The sequence below is a fragment of the Schistocerca serialis genome, chromosome 5, assembly GCF_023864345.2.
Source record: "Schistocerca serialis cubense isolate TAMUIC-IGC-003099 chromosome 5, iqSchSeri2.2, whole genome shotgun sequence".
Classification (NCBI taxonomy): Eukaryota; Metazoa; Arthropoda; class Insecta; order Orthoptera; family Acrididae; genus Schistocerca; species Schistocerca serialis.
Window position 1 is genome coordinate 262,792,236 of NC_064642.1, and position 17,487 is coordinate 262,809,722.

At 39.3% G+C, this 17,487-nt stretch overlaps 1 protein-coding gene across 8 annotated transcripts in view; it reads right to left on the reverse strand.

Moving 5' to 3' along the window:
* The window catches only part of LOC126481630 (zinc finger protein 345-like), a 142,908-nt gene that overhangs the window by 24,334 nt on the left and 101,087 nt on the right, over nucleotides 1-17,487 (reverse strand). For 6 of the 8 annotated variants that reach the window (XM_050105523.1, XM_050105520.1, XM_050105524.1 and 3 more), the window contains one exon: nucleotides 1,788-1,924. In XM_050105523.1, coding sequence (XP_049961480.1) covers nucleotides 1,788-1,924 — 137 coding nt within the window. Of the gene's footprint in view, nucleotides 1-1,787; nucleotides 1,938-7,180; nucleotides 7,319-17,487 lie in introns of those variants that run through there. The other 2 variants (XM_050105526.1, XM_050105527.1) reach the window with 2 other exon arrangements.

Here is a 17,487-nt window from a genome sequence, read left to right on the forward strand (position 1 = left end):
GAATTACAATGTCATTGGTGAATCTCGAAGTTTTTATTTCTTCTCCATGGATTTTAATTCCTACTCTGAATTCTTCTTTTGTTTCCTTTACTGCTTGCTCAATATACAGATTGAATAACATCGGGGATAGGCTACAACTCTGTCTCACTCCCTTCCCAACCACTGCAGCCCTTTCATGTCCCTCGACTCTTATAACTGCCATCTGGTTTCTGTACAAATTGTAAATAGCCTTTCGCTCTCTTTATTTTACCCCTGCCACCTTCAGAGTTTGAAAGAGAGTATTCCAGTTAATATTGTCAAAAGCTTTCTCTAAGTCTACAAATGCTAGAAATGTAGGCTTGCCTTTCCTTAATCTATTTTCTGAGATAAGTCGTAGGGTCAGTATTGCCTCATGTGTTCCAACATATCTATAGAATCCAAACTGATCTTCCCTGAGGTCGTCTTCTTCCAGTTTTTCCATTCATCTGTAAAGAATTCATGTTAGTATTTTGCAGCCGTGGATTACTAAACTGACAGTTCGGTAATTTTCACATCTGTCAACGCCTGCTTTCTTTGGGATAGGAATTATTATATTCTTCTTGAAGTCTGAGGGTATTTCGCCTGTCTCATACATTTTGCTCACCAGATGGTAGAGTTTTGTCAGGACTGGCTCTCCCAAGTGTGTCAGTAGTTCTAATGGAATGGTGTCTACTCCTGGGGCCTTGTTTCGACTCATGTCTTTTAGTGCTCTGTCAAACTCTTCACGCAGTATCATATCTCCCATTTCATCTTCATCTACATCCTCTTCCATTTCCATAATATTGTCCTCAAGAACCTTGCCCTTGTATACACCCTCTATATACTCCTTCCACCTTTCTGCTTCCCCTTCTTTACTTAGAACTGTGTTTCCATCTGAGCTCTTGATATTAATGCAAGTGGTTCTCTTTTCTCCAAAGGTATCTTTAGTTTTCCTGTAGGTAGTACTATCTTACCCCTAGTGATATACACCTCTACATCCTTACATTTGTCCTCCAGCCATCCCTGCTTCGCCATTTTGCACTTCCTGCACCGAACTACACTAAATCCCACTACATTCAACTTTAACCTATCCATTTCCCTTTTTAAATTTTAAAACATACCTGCCTGATTAAGGGATCTGACAATTCCATGCTCCGACCCGTAGAATTCCAGTTTTCTTTCTCCTGATAATAACGTCCTCCTGAGTAGTCCCCGTCCAGAGATCAGAATGGGGGAATATTTTACCTGAGGAATATTTTACCCATGAGGACGCCATCATAATTTAACCATACAGTAAAGCTGTATGCCCTCAGGAAAAATTAAGGCTGTAGTTTCCCCTTGCTTTCAGCCAATCGCAGGTCCAGCACCGCAAGGCCGTTTTGGTTAGCGTTAGAAGGCCAAATCATTCAATCATCCAGACTGTTGCCCCTGCAACTACTGATAAGGCTGCTGCCACTCTTCAGGAACCACACATTTGTCTGGCCTCTCAACAGATACCCCACCATTGTGGTTGCACCTATGCTACAGCTATCTGCATCACTGAGGCACGCAAGCCTCCCCACCAACGGCTAGGTCCATGGTTCATGGGGCGGGGGGGGGGGGGCACATTCCTTAACAATGACAAAAAAAAAGGTTATGTGGACAGTAACAAATAAGGCCAGAAAACAAACAACATTTAAAATAACAGATTCAACTAACCACAATAAAAAGCATGCACCTTATGTATACAATTACAATTAAGAGCTTTGGATATATGCTATTCCCAAGTTGCTAAAGTGAAACAATTTTACCTGAAATGCATTAGTTTCATCATTGTTATTAACTTCCCTTCTGCTTCCACACATGTTTCAGCAAAATCATCAAACATGTTGACTTTATTGACACAATCCATGCACAGTTGTTTTGGAAGTGGATCTGTGATCTTAACCTGAAACAGTTTTCTATGAGAACAGTTTTAGTAATTCCATCAAAATAATCATTTATTTTACTCATATTTGTTTACGAATCTTACAATATTCCTTTTTTACTGGTTAATGTAATGCAAATTATATGGTACACTAATTAGGGCCAAGGCATCAAATAACCTGTCTGAGAAGCACATACATTTTAGCTGTCATACAATTAAGAATGTCCTCATTCCTGCTGAAGAAACAATTGTCTATGAGTACTCTTGTTGCTGGTACAGCAAAAGCACATGCGTCTGGTGTATAATCATGTGAAACAACAAAAAATGAAATAATTTCCATAAGCATTTGAAGATGAATACAAACACCACAAGATATATTACAAATACACATCAATACTATAAAAAATAATTTAAAAAAGAAAATTCTATAAAATGTGTATCAGCACATGATTCAACTACAAATCTTTAGATTACGTCATCCTAACAGCTAGCTGTAGGTGTTTGTTCAACCTTACATCACTCCAGATTAATACCCAGATATTTCATGGTTATGGTCGATTTTGGTGCTTGGCTAGGAGAGATGTGATCAAACAATTTTAGGTCTTTCAATTTATTTACACACAATATTTTCAGTTAATAATGTTATGGGGCATGATCGCCTGATATTTCTGTGGTACTTTACGTGGGATAACATAAGCTGATGCACCGAACTTCGTGAATGTAACATTATCTTTGAGTATTTTGTAATTATTCAGCCTTCAGCTTCACTGTTGCAAATACATTCGTTTGTGTTTCTACCCATAAATAACCTTCACCTTCAATGAGGTCTCTCCTTATGAAGCAGCCTTGCCCATGACTGAAATCAATATCATTAAGGTCACAGGATATCCAGTCTAGCATGCTACACACACTTCTAAACATAAAATATGCTTAAAAATGTATCTGCTTCATCAATATTATTCTTCATACATATTTAGTGTGCAACCGCAGTGAAGGTATACACAGCTAATGTTTCGTTTACATCTTGCAGTGGTCTTTTTAAGATTGTTAATGGTGCACAAATACTCGGGCTAAAGAAAATCACTGTGTTGAGTAATTATTTATAAGACATACAGCTTCAAGATAAATTATTTAGTGGTGGTTAGGCAAAAGAAAAGCAATTATGAAGTCTAGGCATATAATTCTGAGTAACACTGATTACTAAAACCTCACCATATACAATATAGCCTCCCTGTCATCTCCTCATAGATTTTAGGAGATAAATTTTCAACTCATTAACTGAAGATAACCAACACTATCTTCAATTAGGACTTAAGCAATGACTCCTACAAAAATTTCAGTTCTTTCTATGAATCACACATTCCATTCCACGAGAGAGAGAGAGAGAGAGAGAGAGAGAGAGAGAGAGACCATTTCATGCAGCCCACAGAGTCATCACTGTTTTGATCACAGTAGATGGAACTAAACTACCATGGAGCACAGATGAATTGGTGGCCCTGGAGTCAGTTTTCTGAACAGACTGGAGTTAGTGTAAGGAGCACAGCAGCACCTTCATAGTCCACAAATCATCAGTGGCCTTTGTGTGTGTGCGGTGATGAAGAGCATATAATAGGGACCAACCAAATAAGGCAGTGCTGCTCTTAAGAAACCAACCTAATATTCGAGAGGTGGGTATGGTCTGTCCAGCCATCTTGATCTGGGTTTTCTGTGGCTTTCGTAAATCACTTCAGGCAAATTCCAGGATGGTTCCTTCATGAATATCATGGTTAACCATCTGTCCTACCCTTATAGAGCACACTTGTGTATTCTATGTATCTCTTATATTTTGAGCTATCGATTTTTATTGTATTACCATGACAATTCCTATATCACTATGAGATAATTATTATATAAATAAAAATATATATTATATGTGGTGTCTGTTCTGTCAGACATATCCAAAAGAACACCATTTTGAACTTGCAGTCACTATGAATGAAGACACAAAGGAATTAAAGATATTAGTTGCCAATGGACACTGACTGATAACAATGAGGCAAGCTGAAAATTTGTGCCTGATCAGGATTCGAAACCAGGTTGCCTGCTTACTAGTGAGACACACTGACAACTACACCATCCAGGCACAGTAAAATAATAAATAATTTTTTTGTGTTATTTATACAAGAAAATGGATTTCAAAACTCTCAGACTGAAACATGAACTTATAATATCAACTAGTACATCCCTGATGCTTTAAAGAATCAAACTCCCATCTATAAAACAGGTTCAAACATCTGATTACCTTACAAATGAGTTAATACATTAATTATATGACATTAAGTGGGTAAAAGTTTAAAAAAGGTTTGAAATTATGTGCAAAGTTTTTTGGAAGCTGCTGGTGCTCTCATTATAAAACATTGTGTGAATGTAGTCTGGGTACTTTGTGGCCCATTTTAAGCAACAGCCAGTATTTTGCACATCTCAATGTTTATGACGCCTTATCTCCTGAACTATGTGTCATCAAACAATATAAGTTTGCAGGAACATTCAGTGATATATGTAGATACTGTCTGAAAAGAGTGTTGTGAATAAAACTAGTTTTAAAGAACTAGTGAATCAAAACACACATTTGATGCTGCAATTTTACTGGATGCCATTCTTAGCAGACGCTAGTTTTACATGCATCTAAATGTCTACGACATATATCTCCTGAATTATGTGTCAGACAATGATAATGTTTTGCAAGTACATTCAGTGGTATATGTAGATCACCATCATCATCATCATCATCAGTTTTCTGCATGTCCTTTGCCTCTCCATTTTCTGGGATCCATTGCTTCCCTCTTAAAGCTGCTGTACGTTGTGCTGTCCATCACGTCATCCAGTATCTGAAATCTCTTCCTTCACCACTTCCCTTTCCCTTCTACATAACCTTCTCAAACTGTTTTTATCAGTCTGTCATTCTTTCTTAATATATGCCCAATCCAATTTCTTTTTCTTCTTTTTATTGCATCTAGTAACTGTCTTTTCTCTCCCACTCTTCTCAGTACCTCTTAATTTGTTACTTTGCCCATCCAACTTATTCTTTCCATCCTCCACCATGTCCACACCTCAAAAGCCTCTAGCCTTTCTCTGTCTTTCTTCCTTTAAGTCCATGTTTCAGCGCCATACAGAAGAACACTCCATAAAAGACATTTTATGAGTCTCTTCCTGAGTTCTCTGTCCAGACTGCTGCAGAAAATTCTCCTTTTTTTTTTAAATAAAATGCCTCTTTTGCCATTGCTACTCTTGTTTTAATTTCTGTGGTGCACTTCCAGTTGATGTCTATCCTGCTTCCAAGATACTTAAAATTTTGCACCTGTTATAATATTTCTCCATTCAGTATAATTTTTAGTTCTTTATTGCCTAGTGCCAATACTTTTGTTTTCTTCCTGGTAATTTTCAGTCTATAATTTTTTTCTGATAGCTTCAATGGTGTCCACTAAATCCTGTAATTCTTTTTCATCTGTGGCTAGAAGCACCATGTCATCAGCAAACCTCAAACACCCTATTCTTCTTCCTCCGATTTCTACTCCTTTGTCATCTAATGAGCATTGGTCAATCATATTTTCTAAGTAGAGGTTGAAAAGCATCCTTGTCTTACCCCTTTTCCTACTCTGAACCAGTTTGTACTTTCTCTTCTCACTTTAACTGAGGCTTTTTGATTAAGATATAATGAGTTTACGAGTCTTCTGGTTTTCCAGTCCACTCTCTTTTTCCCTCATTACAGTCGCCAGCTTGTCCCAAACCACATTGTCAAATGCCTTTTCTAGATCGATGAAACACATATATAGGTCTCTTCCTTCTTTAATAAACCTTTCTCCAAAGATTCGTAGGAGCCCTATTGCACCTCTGGCGCCCGTATTCCATCTAAAGCCAAACTGCTCCTCGCCAAGATTCTCTTCCATTACTATTTCAAGTCTCTTATTAATTATTCTTAACATCACTTTTGACTGCATGTGAAATGAGGCTGATTGTCCTGTGCCCACTGTATTTCTTCATTTCTTGTTTTTTGTTAATGGTATCATTCCTATTATCAGAAAGTCCTCAGGCCGTTCATCACTGTCATATGTTTTATTACATAACCTCAATATTTCTCTTATTCCATTTTGGTTCAAGCATTTTAATATTTCTCCTGGTATCGTATCTGTACCTACCGCTTTGCCATTTTTCATTGCAGCTATGGCAGACTTTACTTCTTCCATTACGATGGTTGGTCCCTTCTCGTCATCATTTACACTCTTGAGTGATTCAAGTTCCAGAGTTTCTGGTATGCAATCTGTGTCATATAGCTCTTTTACATATTCTTCCCCTCTCTGGAGGACACCATCATGATCTTTGTACACTACTTCTTTGTCTTTAATCAAAATTTCCATAGTAGCACTTCCTGCTCTGTTTTGATCCCATGTCATAGTCTTTACTCTGTTGTATAGTAAGTCATATCTTCCCTTCCTGTCCAGTTCTTCAATTGCATCACATTCCTCTTTTAGCCATTTTTTCCTAGCCTGCTCTGTTTCTCTTCGCAGTTCATTATTTAATCTTTGGTATATCTTTCTTGCATCTTCAGTGTTCCTGTTTTTAAATTTTCTTCTCTCCTCCATCTTGGAAATCCTTTCTTGTGTGGATACTGTCTGTGAACTGTGTTACAAACACAGTTGGTAGTAAGGAAGTAATAAACTAGAACATCATGTCTAATGCTGAAATTTTACTGCATGGACAGTGAAAATGTAGTCAGTATTAAATCTTTTTCCTTTCATCACGTTATGGTGGGTGTCAGAGAGAGAAAGTTTTGTAAAAGTTTGAAATTATGTGTAAAGTTCGCTGGACATCACTAAGTGCTCTCATTCTCATATAAAAGATGAATAAAGGCTGGGTATTTGTGTGCTGTCTCTTATGCCACCTTAAGACAAACACACAATTCCTAATTCCTGACTGCAATACTTGACATACTGTGTTAAAATGTTAACATAAGGTTATAACCCCCTAAGAAGTAAATTATTATGGCATTGTAACTATTTATATTCAGCCAATAATTATGCAAATATTCAAAATCAAATTTCTGTTGCCCTTGGAAGCTATTAATAGGCAACCTGTGACTGATACTGGGTTTCAGATTTTGTTCCAGGTTCCGGGTTAGTCGCTTAGTATTATAGATGTGGTAAACATGTTTCAGTGTCAAGTACACATTTACACTCCATGAAGTTTCAGGATGATGTTGACATCTTACCATGATATTTTGGCTAACAGCTATTCACTTACCTTCAAGTGAAGTGGAGTTGCTGGTGCACATCACTAAGTTTATATCAAAAATAGGTGTGGGGGTGCGTGCGCTGAAGTTACTGTTTTATAAGTGCCCTCATTGGATTTAGCACATTCTTCAAATATTGCTCCATTTGTGATTCACATCTGCATGCGTAATGATGATATTGCATACACTTTCTCTGTCAGAATGTGGGCTAATGGAGCTAAAATTCAGATGTCAAATTAATGCAATTAATTGTCACTAGACATTTCATTAGGTGCAAAATGATATTAAAGAAATCACTGGGTCTCCATGCTTTATCCAGTTGAAAACAGCCATCATGATTAGTACGATCTTCTGCCAAAGGTATTTCCACAGTGTCCTTATTAAATGAATCTCACAAGGATCTCATTGCAGTCATTTCTTTTCCATGGTACAATACTCCACACGATGTCCAGTGGAGATACAATTCTTGGCTGTGTATGACTTACTGGGCTGCGAAGGTGAGCATGGAGATGGTTTTCAACATACCCTTCATGTTCTGTGTCTATGGTTGGATCGATGTAGTCTTTGCATAGGGGCATGACATTCTGTAGACTCCAGCCTCTGGCAATCCCAGATACCCTTAAACGAACCAAGAACAGCACAGGTCCTTGTAAGTGCCTGGAAGATTACTGTAACATAATATTTTTTCCTCTAGCAATACACTGGTGATACTTTTTGGATTGTGGCTCCATAGTACAGAAGAGTTGCCATGATTTTTGCAGCATCTGAATTCAGTCCACAAGAATACACAACTTATGATGGAAGTGGAGAAGGGCAGCTGTCTGCTGTGTCTATGTCTCATCTAAATCTAAATGATTGATCTGCAATTCACAATTAAGTGCCTGGCAGAGGGTTCATCAAACCACCTTCAAACAATTTTTCAACATTCTATTCTTGAACAGAGCACAGAAAAACTGAACACTTAAATCTTTCTGTGTGAGCTCTGACTTCTCTTATTTTATTATCCTGATCATTTCTTCCTATGTAGATGGGCACCAACAGAATATTTATGAATTCGGAGAAGAAAGCTAGTGATTAAAATTTAATGTTGCAATGAAAAATGCCCTGGTTTTAATGACTGCCACCCCAATTCATGTATCATATCTGTGTCACTCCCCCCCCCCCCTCCACTTCATAATAATACAAAACAAGCTGCCCTTCTTTGAATTTTTTCGATGTCCTCCATAATCACCCTTCTTTGAACTTTTTCGATGTCCTCTGTCAATCCCATCTGATGCACATCGCACACTGCACAGCAAAACTGCAGAAGAGGATGTATAAGTGAAGCATAGGCAGTCTTTTCTAGGTATTCTGCCAATAAATCACAGTCTTTGTTCCCTTTCTCACAACATTATCTATGTGATTGTTCCAATTTAATTTACTTGTAAGTACTTAGCTGAATTCACAGACTTTCGATTTGTTCCTTTTAGTACTCATATGGATTACTTTACACTTTTCATTATTTGGAGTCAATTGCCACTTACACACACACACACACACACACACACACACACACACACACACACACACACACACACACACACACACAGGTATCTTGCCTAAATCATTTAGCTATTGGTTTTAATCATCTGATGACTTTACTAGATGGCAGATGACAGCATCACCTAGAAAAAATCTAAGAAGGCTGTTCAGATTGTCTCCTAAACAGTTTATGTTGATTAGGAACAGCAGAGAGCCTGTAACACTTTCCTGAGGAACAATGTCAGATATTACTTCTGTTTTACTTGATGACTTTCTGTGAATTACTATGAATTGTGACCTTTCCAGCAAGAAATCATGAATCAGGTCACACAACTGAGATGATGCTCTGTAGGCACGCAATCTGATTAGAAGTTGCTTGTGAGGAATGGTGTCAAAAGCCATCTGGAAATCTAAAAATATGGAATCAATTTCACATCCCCTGTCAATAGCACTCATTACTTCATGACAATAAAGAGCTACTTGTGTTCCACAAGAACACTATTTTCTGAATCTATGTTATTTGTCAATAAACTGTTTTATTTGATGTAATTCATAATCTTTGAACACATTAAAGTATTTATAACACTCATTGGGGTCTGTAATTGTACGGATTACTATTTCCTTTCTTGAGTACCGATGTGACTTATGCAACTTTCCAGTCTTTAGGTATGGATTTTTCAACTAGCAAGCTGTTGTATATGACTGATAAGTATGGAGCTGCTGGACATCTTGATCAGCAGGAAAGCAGACCAATCACTTCAGTTTTCTGTAAGTCCACTCAACTCATACAGACCTTTTTTTGAAAGCATCTGGCTGCCACCACCCTCCATAACCTAATGGGGACTCCTTGAACATTGGTGCACCAAGTACATGTTGTCTGATGGAGGCAGCCTTGCAAAGCAGCTGGAAAACTCACAATCTGGGTTTGAAAATAATGGATTTTCTCCACATCACATCAGTGGAACTTTAAAGTGGAAACGTGATCACGCGAAAGATCAAGAGGGGAAATAGCTGTTCAAGTCCAGAATGTTCCTTTGACATGTTGGCAATACTTTGTTGCAATTAGACAGAACCATAAAGAAACATCATGTTAAAGTAATTTCCTGCCCACTTACAAAGACCTGTGTTATTCTTAGTTCAGTGAGGTATGACTAGGACTGTGGAAGGCCAGAGTCTACGAATACCATGCCAGTGTGGCAAAGCCTACTTTGTCAGACCACATGCATCATACATGAAAGATGCCGTGAACATGATCATCACACCTGCCTTTCACAGCCCAATAAGTCAGCCAAAGTCGAGCACTGTATCTACACAGGAACATCGTATGGATTATTCGGCCACAGAAATCTGGGCCCAGACAAGATCCTTCTGGAATACAATTATTAAAGAATCTGTGGAAATATGTGCGGCACAATATTTTATGATGGCTTTCAAATTGATGAGGTGTGGCACCCAGTGATTTCTTTAATATCTTCAGAAAGAAAACATTTTGCCTAATGGCAGGTCTAGTGACAATTAATTACATTAATTTGACATCTGAATTTCAGCTTTTCAAGCCTGTACTCCAAATGTGGGCTTATATGCACTATCACTACTATGCATGTCTCTGTGCACCACAGACACAGTAATATTTAAAGAGTGTGTTAAATGTGACAGAGGGAATTCATCCAGTTCAATTCAATTCAATTTATTGCTCATAACATGTAATTTTACATGCATGTCCATTTTCAACTTAGAATAAAGTTTTTACAATTAAAATTTTTTTGTTTACACTATTTCTTATTACATGTTAATTCATGATAAATTCAAGTTATAAAGGCATTTTTGGATAAGCCATTGCTTGACTCGCTTTTTAAAAGTATCTCCTGTCACTATCTTAACTTCATTTGGTAACAAGTTATTAAAAACAGCTCCTTTGACATAGGTGCTTTTCGCTGTTAATGTTAATCTTCTGTTAACCATACGAAAACCTTTTCTATTCCTTGTTTCAGGGTTGTGGATATCCATGTTTCTTTTTGTGATCTTAGTGTCTTCTTTCACTAGCATTATAGTTTCTAGTATATACATGGCATAAACCGTGAGAGTATTGCGTCTAATGAATAGGGGTTTGCAAGAAGTTCCTGGTTTTACTTTTGCTATGATCTTCAAGGCTCATTTCTGCAGTATGAAAACTCTTTTCCTATTAGTTTGGCATGTCCCACCCCACAGTACTATTCCATAAGACAAGAAAGGATGCACTAATCCATAATATACAGTCCTTAGGGTTTCAGAATTAAGATATGGTGATAATATTCTTAATACATACAGACTGGTGTTTATATATATATATATATATATAAAAAACAAAGATGAGGTGACTTACCGAACAAAAGCGCTGGCAGGTCGATAGACACACAAACAAACACAAACATACACACAAAATTCAAGCTTTCGCAACAAACTGTTGCCTCATCAGGAAAGAGGGAAGGAGAGGGGAAGACGAAAGGAAGTGGGTTTTAAGGGAGAGGGTTTGGAGTCATTCCAATCCCGGGAGTGGAAAGACTTACCTTAGGGGGAAAAAAGGACATGTCCTTTTTTCCCCCTAAGGTAAGTCTTTCCGCTACCGGGATTGGAATGACTCCTTACCCTCTCCCTTAAAACCCACTTCCTTTCGTCTTCCCCTCTCCTTCCCTCTTTCCTGATGAGGCAACAGTTTGTTGCGAAAGCTTGAATTTTGTGTGTATGTTTGTGTTTGTTTGTGTGTCTATCGACCTGCCAGCGCTTTTGTTCGGTAAGTCACCTCATCTTTGTTTTTATATATAATTTTTCCCACGTGGAATGTTTCCTTCCATTATATATATATATATATATATATAGACTTAATCAGCTTGCTGCTTCCATGAAAGTCGATCATTGTTGCATAAACCCAAGAATTTACGATCTGTACAGGATTTTGGTAGAATTTCATCAATCACAGTACTTTGTCTATTGGGACCACCTGATTTGAAATGAGTAATATTAGTTTTTTCTATGTTTACTTTTCGGTTCTTTCTTTCAAAGTGAGCTCTTGCCCTTTCAATAAAGTTATGTATCTCTTCAAATAGGCTGGGCTCATTGTCTGCATAGCAGACACCAGATGTATCATCTGCATACATAGTGATCAACTGCTTATTGTCGAGAGAGCTTGGGAAATCATTTACATAGCATATGAATGGGACTGGACCCATAATAGAGCCCTGAGGAACACCAAAATGTATATTTCTCATACTTGACCTTCTCCTCTCCAATATTTCTCCATTAGAGTACATAATCTCTGTGCACTGTTGTCTACCCTTTAAATATTTTTCTACTAATTGCACGAGTTTTCCAGTGACATCACTCTTTGCAGTTTTTGATAAGAGCACATCACGATGTACTCTATCAAAAGCCCTTGAGAGGTTCAGGAATACTCCTGCTGTTTGGGATTTTTCATTTTTTTTCAAGTATATTATGGACAAATAGTACTGCTGCTGACATGGTACTTTGACCTCTTCCGAAGCCATGCTGGAAATCACTTAATATGTTAGCATCGTTGTATGTTCCAAGATTTTTTAAAAATACATTATTTTCTCTATAAGTCTGCTGAAAGTTCTGTACATGCTTTATTTACCCCTTTTTGTGTATTGGTTTCACTACAGATAGTTTCAACTTGTCAGGGAATACACCGTCATCGAGAACACAGCTTATTAGATGAACTAGTGATTTTATTAGTTCATGTTTACATTTCTTCAGCAGATATGGAGAAATTTCATCAAATACTGCAGATTTTTTTGTTTCCGAGGTTATCAGTGAGCTGCAGAATGTCACATGTGCTTACTGTGGGTAGTGTACTGCAGTTCTGTTTGTTACAGGTCTCAAATGAGTGCTGTATATCCTGTTTCATAGAAACATCATCTTTGACAGTATCTATAAAGTAATTATAAAAATATTGCTGACTAGAAGAGGATCAGAGATATCTTCATTATTCACAGTTAATTGTACATTATTAATTTTAGTTTCTGTTTCATTGTTTCTGATTTTATTTACAACTGACCAGCAAATCTTTGAAACATTTTCTGAACCTTGCATCTGTTGGCTGATTCTTTCTGCTATTAATCTCATGACTTCTTTGTGGTACTTACATCTGTACTGCTTGTAGAGATCTTTATGTAACTCTAAGTTAGTCAGTTTGTGTAAAATATACATGTTTTCCATTTTTTCTTTCAGATCTTTTTTTGTTTTAAAGTCTAATGGCACAGGTTTTGATTTTGAAGGATGATTTTTCTGGATATTTAATTTTTTTACTGGCATGGCTCTATTTAATTGCTCAGTCATAATTTCTGTGAACATGTTCCATTTATTGTTGATCCCAATGGTAGTCATAACTGATTCCCATGATTCCTGGCTTAAAATGTGTCTTAGTGTAGCAACGTTGTTTGCAGATAATATTAGCCTGTGCTCATACATTTTTCTTGGTTTGAATTTGTTATTACATTTTAGCATGAGTGCCTGGCCTAAACAATCTGAGAAGTGACCATTCATTATATCTGTTGAGATGATGAGGTTATAATTTGTGATAACATGATCAATTGAACTACTATGTGTGTTACCTAGTCTGGTGGGTACTGGTCTAAGAAGATCTTTAGCCCCCATAAGACAGGATACAATCTGTGAAACATTTGCTTTCCTGACCATCATATAAAGTGCTGATGTTCAGATCTCCCTGTACGACAAGATTTACACTTCTACAGCCTGACATTAATTTACTTAAAACTCCATCAAGTACTTCCAGAAAAACATCAAAGTTTACACAGGGGGATTTATACACACCTATGACAGACAGGAACAGGGTAAAATGTGATTTTAAGAATTGCAATTTCAAAATCTTTGTCAACACAGAAATTGTTCCCCCATAGCACTTTTTCCGTGATAGTTGTGAACTTACATTTTCTTTAGTAGATCGCAACATCACCATCTTTACTGTGTGTTCTGCAGTAGAACGTAGCTAGGTTGTAGCCTTCTAATTTGTAATCATGAATGTCGTTCACTGTTTTCTGGTGTTCTATAACTATTACTACATGTGGAGATAGACCTGTGATAAATGATTCAAAAGCATCTATTTTGTATCCTAAACCCTGTACATTATAATGCAAAAGTGATAAATCATTCTCATGTGGACTGATGTCTGCTTGGGGCACATATGAAACACATACACTTGCATCCAGTGCTGCGCTGGCGGAAGGTTTTATTGTCTTAAAAAAACATCACTCTTGTCCTGCCAATGTATTGTTTTACTAATCTGGCATTTCATGGTTGATTCTCCCAAGTATTCATTATTTTTGTATTTGAGGGGGATGGTCTCTGTAGCACAACACTGCACATTCAATTTGCTGGTCACTATTTCTTGGATTCATTTTATAACTAAGTCCTTCCCTAGTCTGTTGAGATGTAAGCCACGGGATGTGTAGAATCTTCTTCCTACACATCTTATGTCCACAAGTGCAACATTTTTCAATCTCGTGCATACATTTAGGATTTGATTATTTGTGCTTTGCTCTTCTTTATTAAAACACGACCAGACTGGCAAGTCATGTCAATGTGGAACAGAGAAGACGATTACGTTTGAACTTCTCAGTTCATGTAGCCTTCTTTTAAGTGAGATCACTAGCTCTTTCATTTCATTTTTTGCTACGTCATTTTTTCCCACTAAGAACATGAAACAGTCATTATTTGTTGTTGCTGTTTTAATGTCATGGTTCATGGAAGTCACTGCCTGAAATTTTGCACCTGATTCCACTATGCTAGTTATTTTGTAGCTGCTTCTAGACTGAAACTCAGCTGCTATGTTCCGTCCTTGACTATCTTCAAATAGGTTTATTTTACACTTTTTTGCTGGTTGATGATAACTGTTTTTAGGCCTACTGGTGCTTGGATGTTGCATGGTGGCACTGTTTGTTTTGTCTTTTTGTTCATATTAGTCGATAATCCAACTTGAGGGACACTTGATTTTGATTGTGTGTGGTCTTTTTTTTTTTTTTTTTTTTTTTTTTTGGGCGCAAAACTTCTATGGTCATTAGCGCCCAGTCCGTGACTTAGGAAACAGTAAAAAGCTGAAATTGAAAACCAGCAGCAATGGGAACAAAAGTCATAAAATTGGAGAAACTAAAAGCAGAAGGAAGGCTTAAAAATCCACTACAGAAAGGGGTTGGTTGTCCCCAAAAAAAGCTTCAAATGACTGATGTCATTTCACTGGCACTAATAAACTTGAGAACGCGGTCGGCTGAGTGCGTGTCATCTGCTAAAATCGACAATATATCAGGCGAAAGCTGTAGACGGGAGCATAACGGATTAAAATAGGGGCACTCAATTAAAAGGTGTCTTACCGTCCACAGCTGAGAGCAGTGGGGACAGAGTGGGGGAGGATCGCCGCTTAAAAGATGTCGATGGCTAAAAAGACAGTGCCCTATCCGGAGTCTAGTTAAAATTACCTCCTCCCGACGACGTGTTCGGGAGGAAGAGGTTCAAGCACAAGGAAGAGCTTTCCTGTTCCACAATTTATTATGGGTAAGTGTCGACCAATGCGTGTGCCGTAAATGAACAACACGTCGACATAGAACGCTCCGTAGATCGGCGAAGGGAATCGATTGAATAGCTGGCCGAGGAAGAGAGACTGCAGCCTTGGCTGCAATATCGGCCGCCTCATTTCCACAGATACCAACGTGTCCTGGGAGCCAGAGGAATGCCACCGAGACGCCCCCCAGGTGGAGCAAGCGCAGACAGTCCTGAATCCGGTGGACCAGAGGGTGCACAGGATAAAGAGCTTGGAGACTGAGGAGAGAGCTGAGAGAATCTGAGCAGATAACGTACTGTATCCGCTGATGGCGGCAGATGTAGTGGACAGCCTGGAGAACAGCGTAAAGGTCCGCAGTATAAACCGAACACTGGTCGGGAAGCCGAAAGTGATTTGGGGTGTTGCCAACAATATAGGCACTCCCTACACCTAACGATGTTTTCGAGCCGTCGGTGTAAATAAATGTGGCGTCCGTCATTTGTGCACATGGAGCAGCAAATGCCCGACGATAAATAAGTGAAGGGGTACCATCCTTGGGAAATCGACAAAGGTCACGGAGCAGGCAGATCTGGGGACAGAGCCAAGGCGGTGCTGTACCCCAAGTTGTCAAGAAGGTTTTAGGAAAGCGGAAGGAAAGAGAATGGAGCAGTTGACGGAAGCGGACTCCCGGTGGTAGTAGGGAGGAGGGGCGGCCTGCATACCCTACATCAAAGGAGGCGTCGAAAAAAATGTCATGGGCTGGATTAGCAGGCATGGAAGACAGATGGCTAGCATAACGACTCAGAAGGACTGCTCGCCGATTGGACAGCGGAGGTTCAGCAGTCTCAGCATAAAGGCTTTCCACAGGGCTGGTGTAAAAAGCTCCAGACACTAAACGCAATCCACGGTGGTGGATAGAGTCGAGACGCCGAAGAATAGACGGCCGAGCAGAGGAGTACACTATGCTTCCATAGTCCAATTTCGAGCGCACTAAGGCGCGATAGAGGCGGAGAAGGACCACTCGGTCCACTCCCCAGGAGGTACCATTCAGGACGCGGAGGGTGTTGAGGGATTGCAGACAGCGAGCCGAAAGATACGAAACGTGGGTGGACCAGCACAGTTTTCTGTCTGACATAAGACCCAAGAATTTAGTGACGTCTGAAAACGGAAGGTTGACAGGACCTAGATGTAAGGAGGGTGGAAGAAACTCCTTACGTCGCCAAAAATTAACACAAACGGTCTTACTGGGAGAAAAACGGAAGCCGGTTTCGATGCTCCAAGAGTGGAGGCGATCGAGACACCCTTGAAGACGTTGTTCAAGAAGGCTGGTCCGTTGAGAGCTGTAGTAGATCGCAAAATCGTCCACAAAGAGGGAGCCCGAGACATCAGGAAGGAGACAATCCATAATTGGATTGATGGCAATGGCAAACAGTACAACACTCAGCACGGAGCCCTGGGGTACCCCGTTTTCTTGGGAGAAAGTACGGGAGAGAGTAGTGTTCACCCGCACCCTAAATGTGTGCTCTGCCATAAATTCGCGAAGAAAAAGGGGCAGCCGACCTCGAAAGCCCCAAGAGAACAGTGTGCGGAGGATGCCTGTCCTCCAACAGGTATCGTATGCTCTCTCCAGATCAAAAAATATTGCTACTGTTTGGCACTTCCGGAGAAAATTGTTCATGATATAAGTGGAGAGAGCAACAAGATGGTCAACTGCAGAACGATGCTTTTGGAATCCGCATTGGGCAGGTGTTAAAAGACTGCAGGATTCCAGCCACCACGCTAAACGGTAATTCACCATACGCTCCAAAACCTTACAGACACTACTCGTGAGAGAAATGGGGCGATAGCTAGAGGGGAGATGTTTGTCCTTTCCAGGTTTCGGAACAGGAACGACGATAGCTCCCCGCCATCGTCTGGGAAAAGTACTGTCGGTCCAAATTCGATTAAAAGGCGAAGGAGGTAACGCAGACTATGGGTTGATAAATGCAGCAACATTTGGACGTGGATACCATCCGGTCCTGGGGCGGAGGAGCGAGAAGAAGAGAGTGCATGTTGGAGTTCCCGCAAGGAGAAAACAGTATTGTAGCTTTCGCGATTTTGAGAGGAGAAAGCAAGAGGTCGCACTTCCGCTGCACGTTTCTTTGGGAGAAACGCTGGTGGGTAATTTGAAGAGCTCGAAATCTCAGCAAAGTGCTGACCCAATGAGTTAGAAATTGCGACGGGATCCACTAATGTGTCATGCGCGACAGT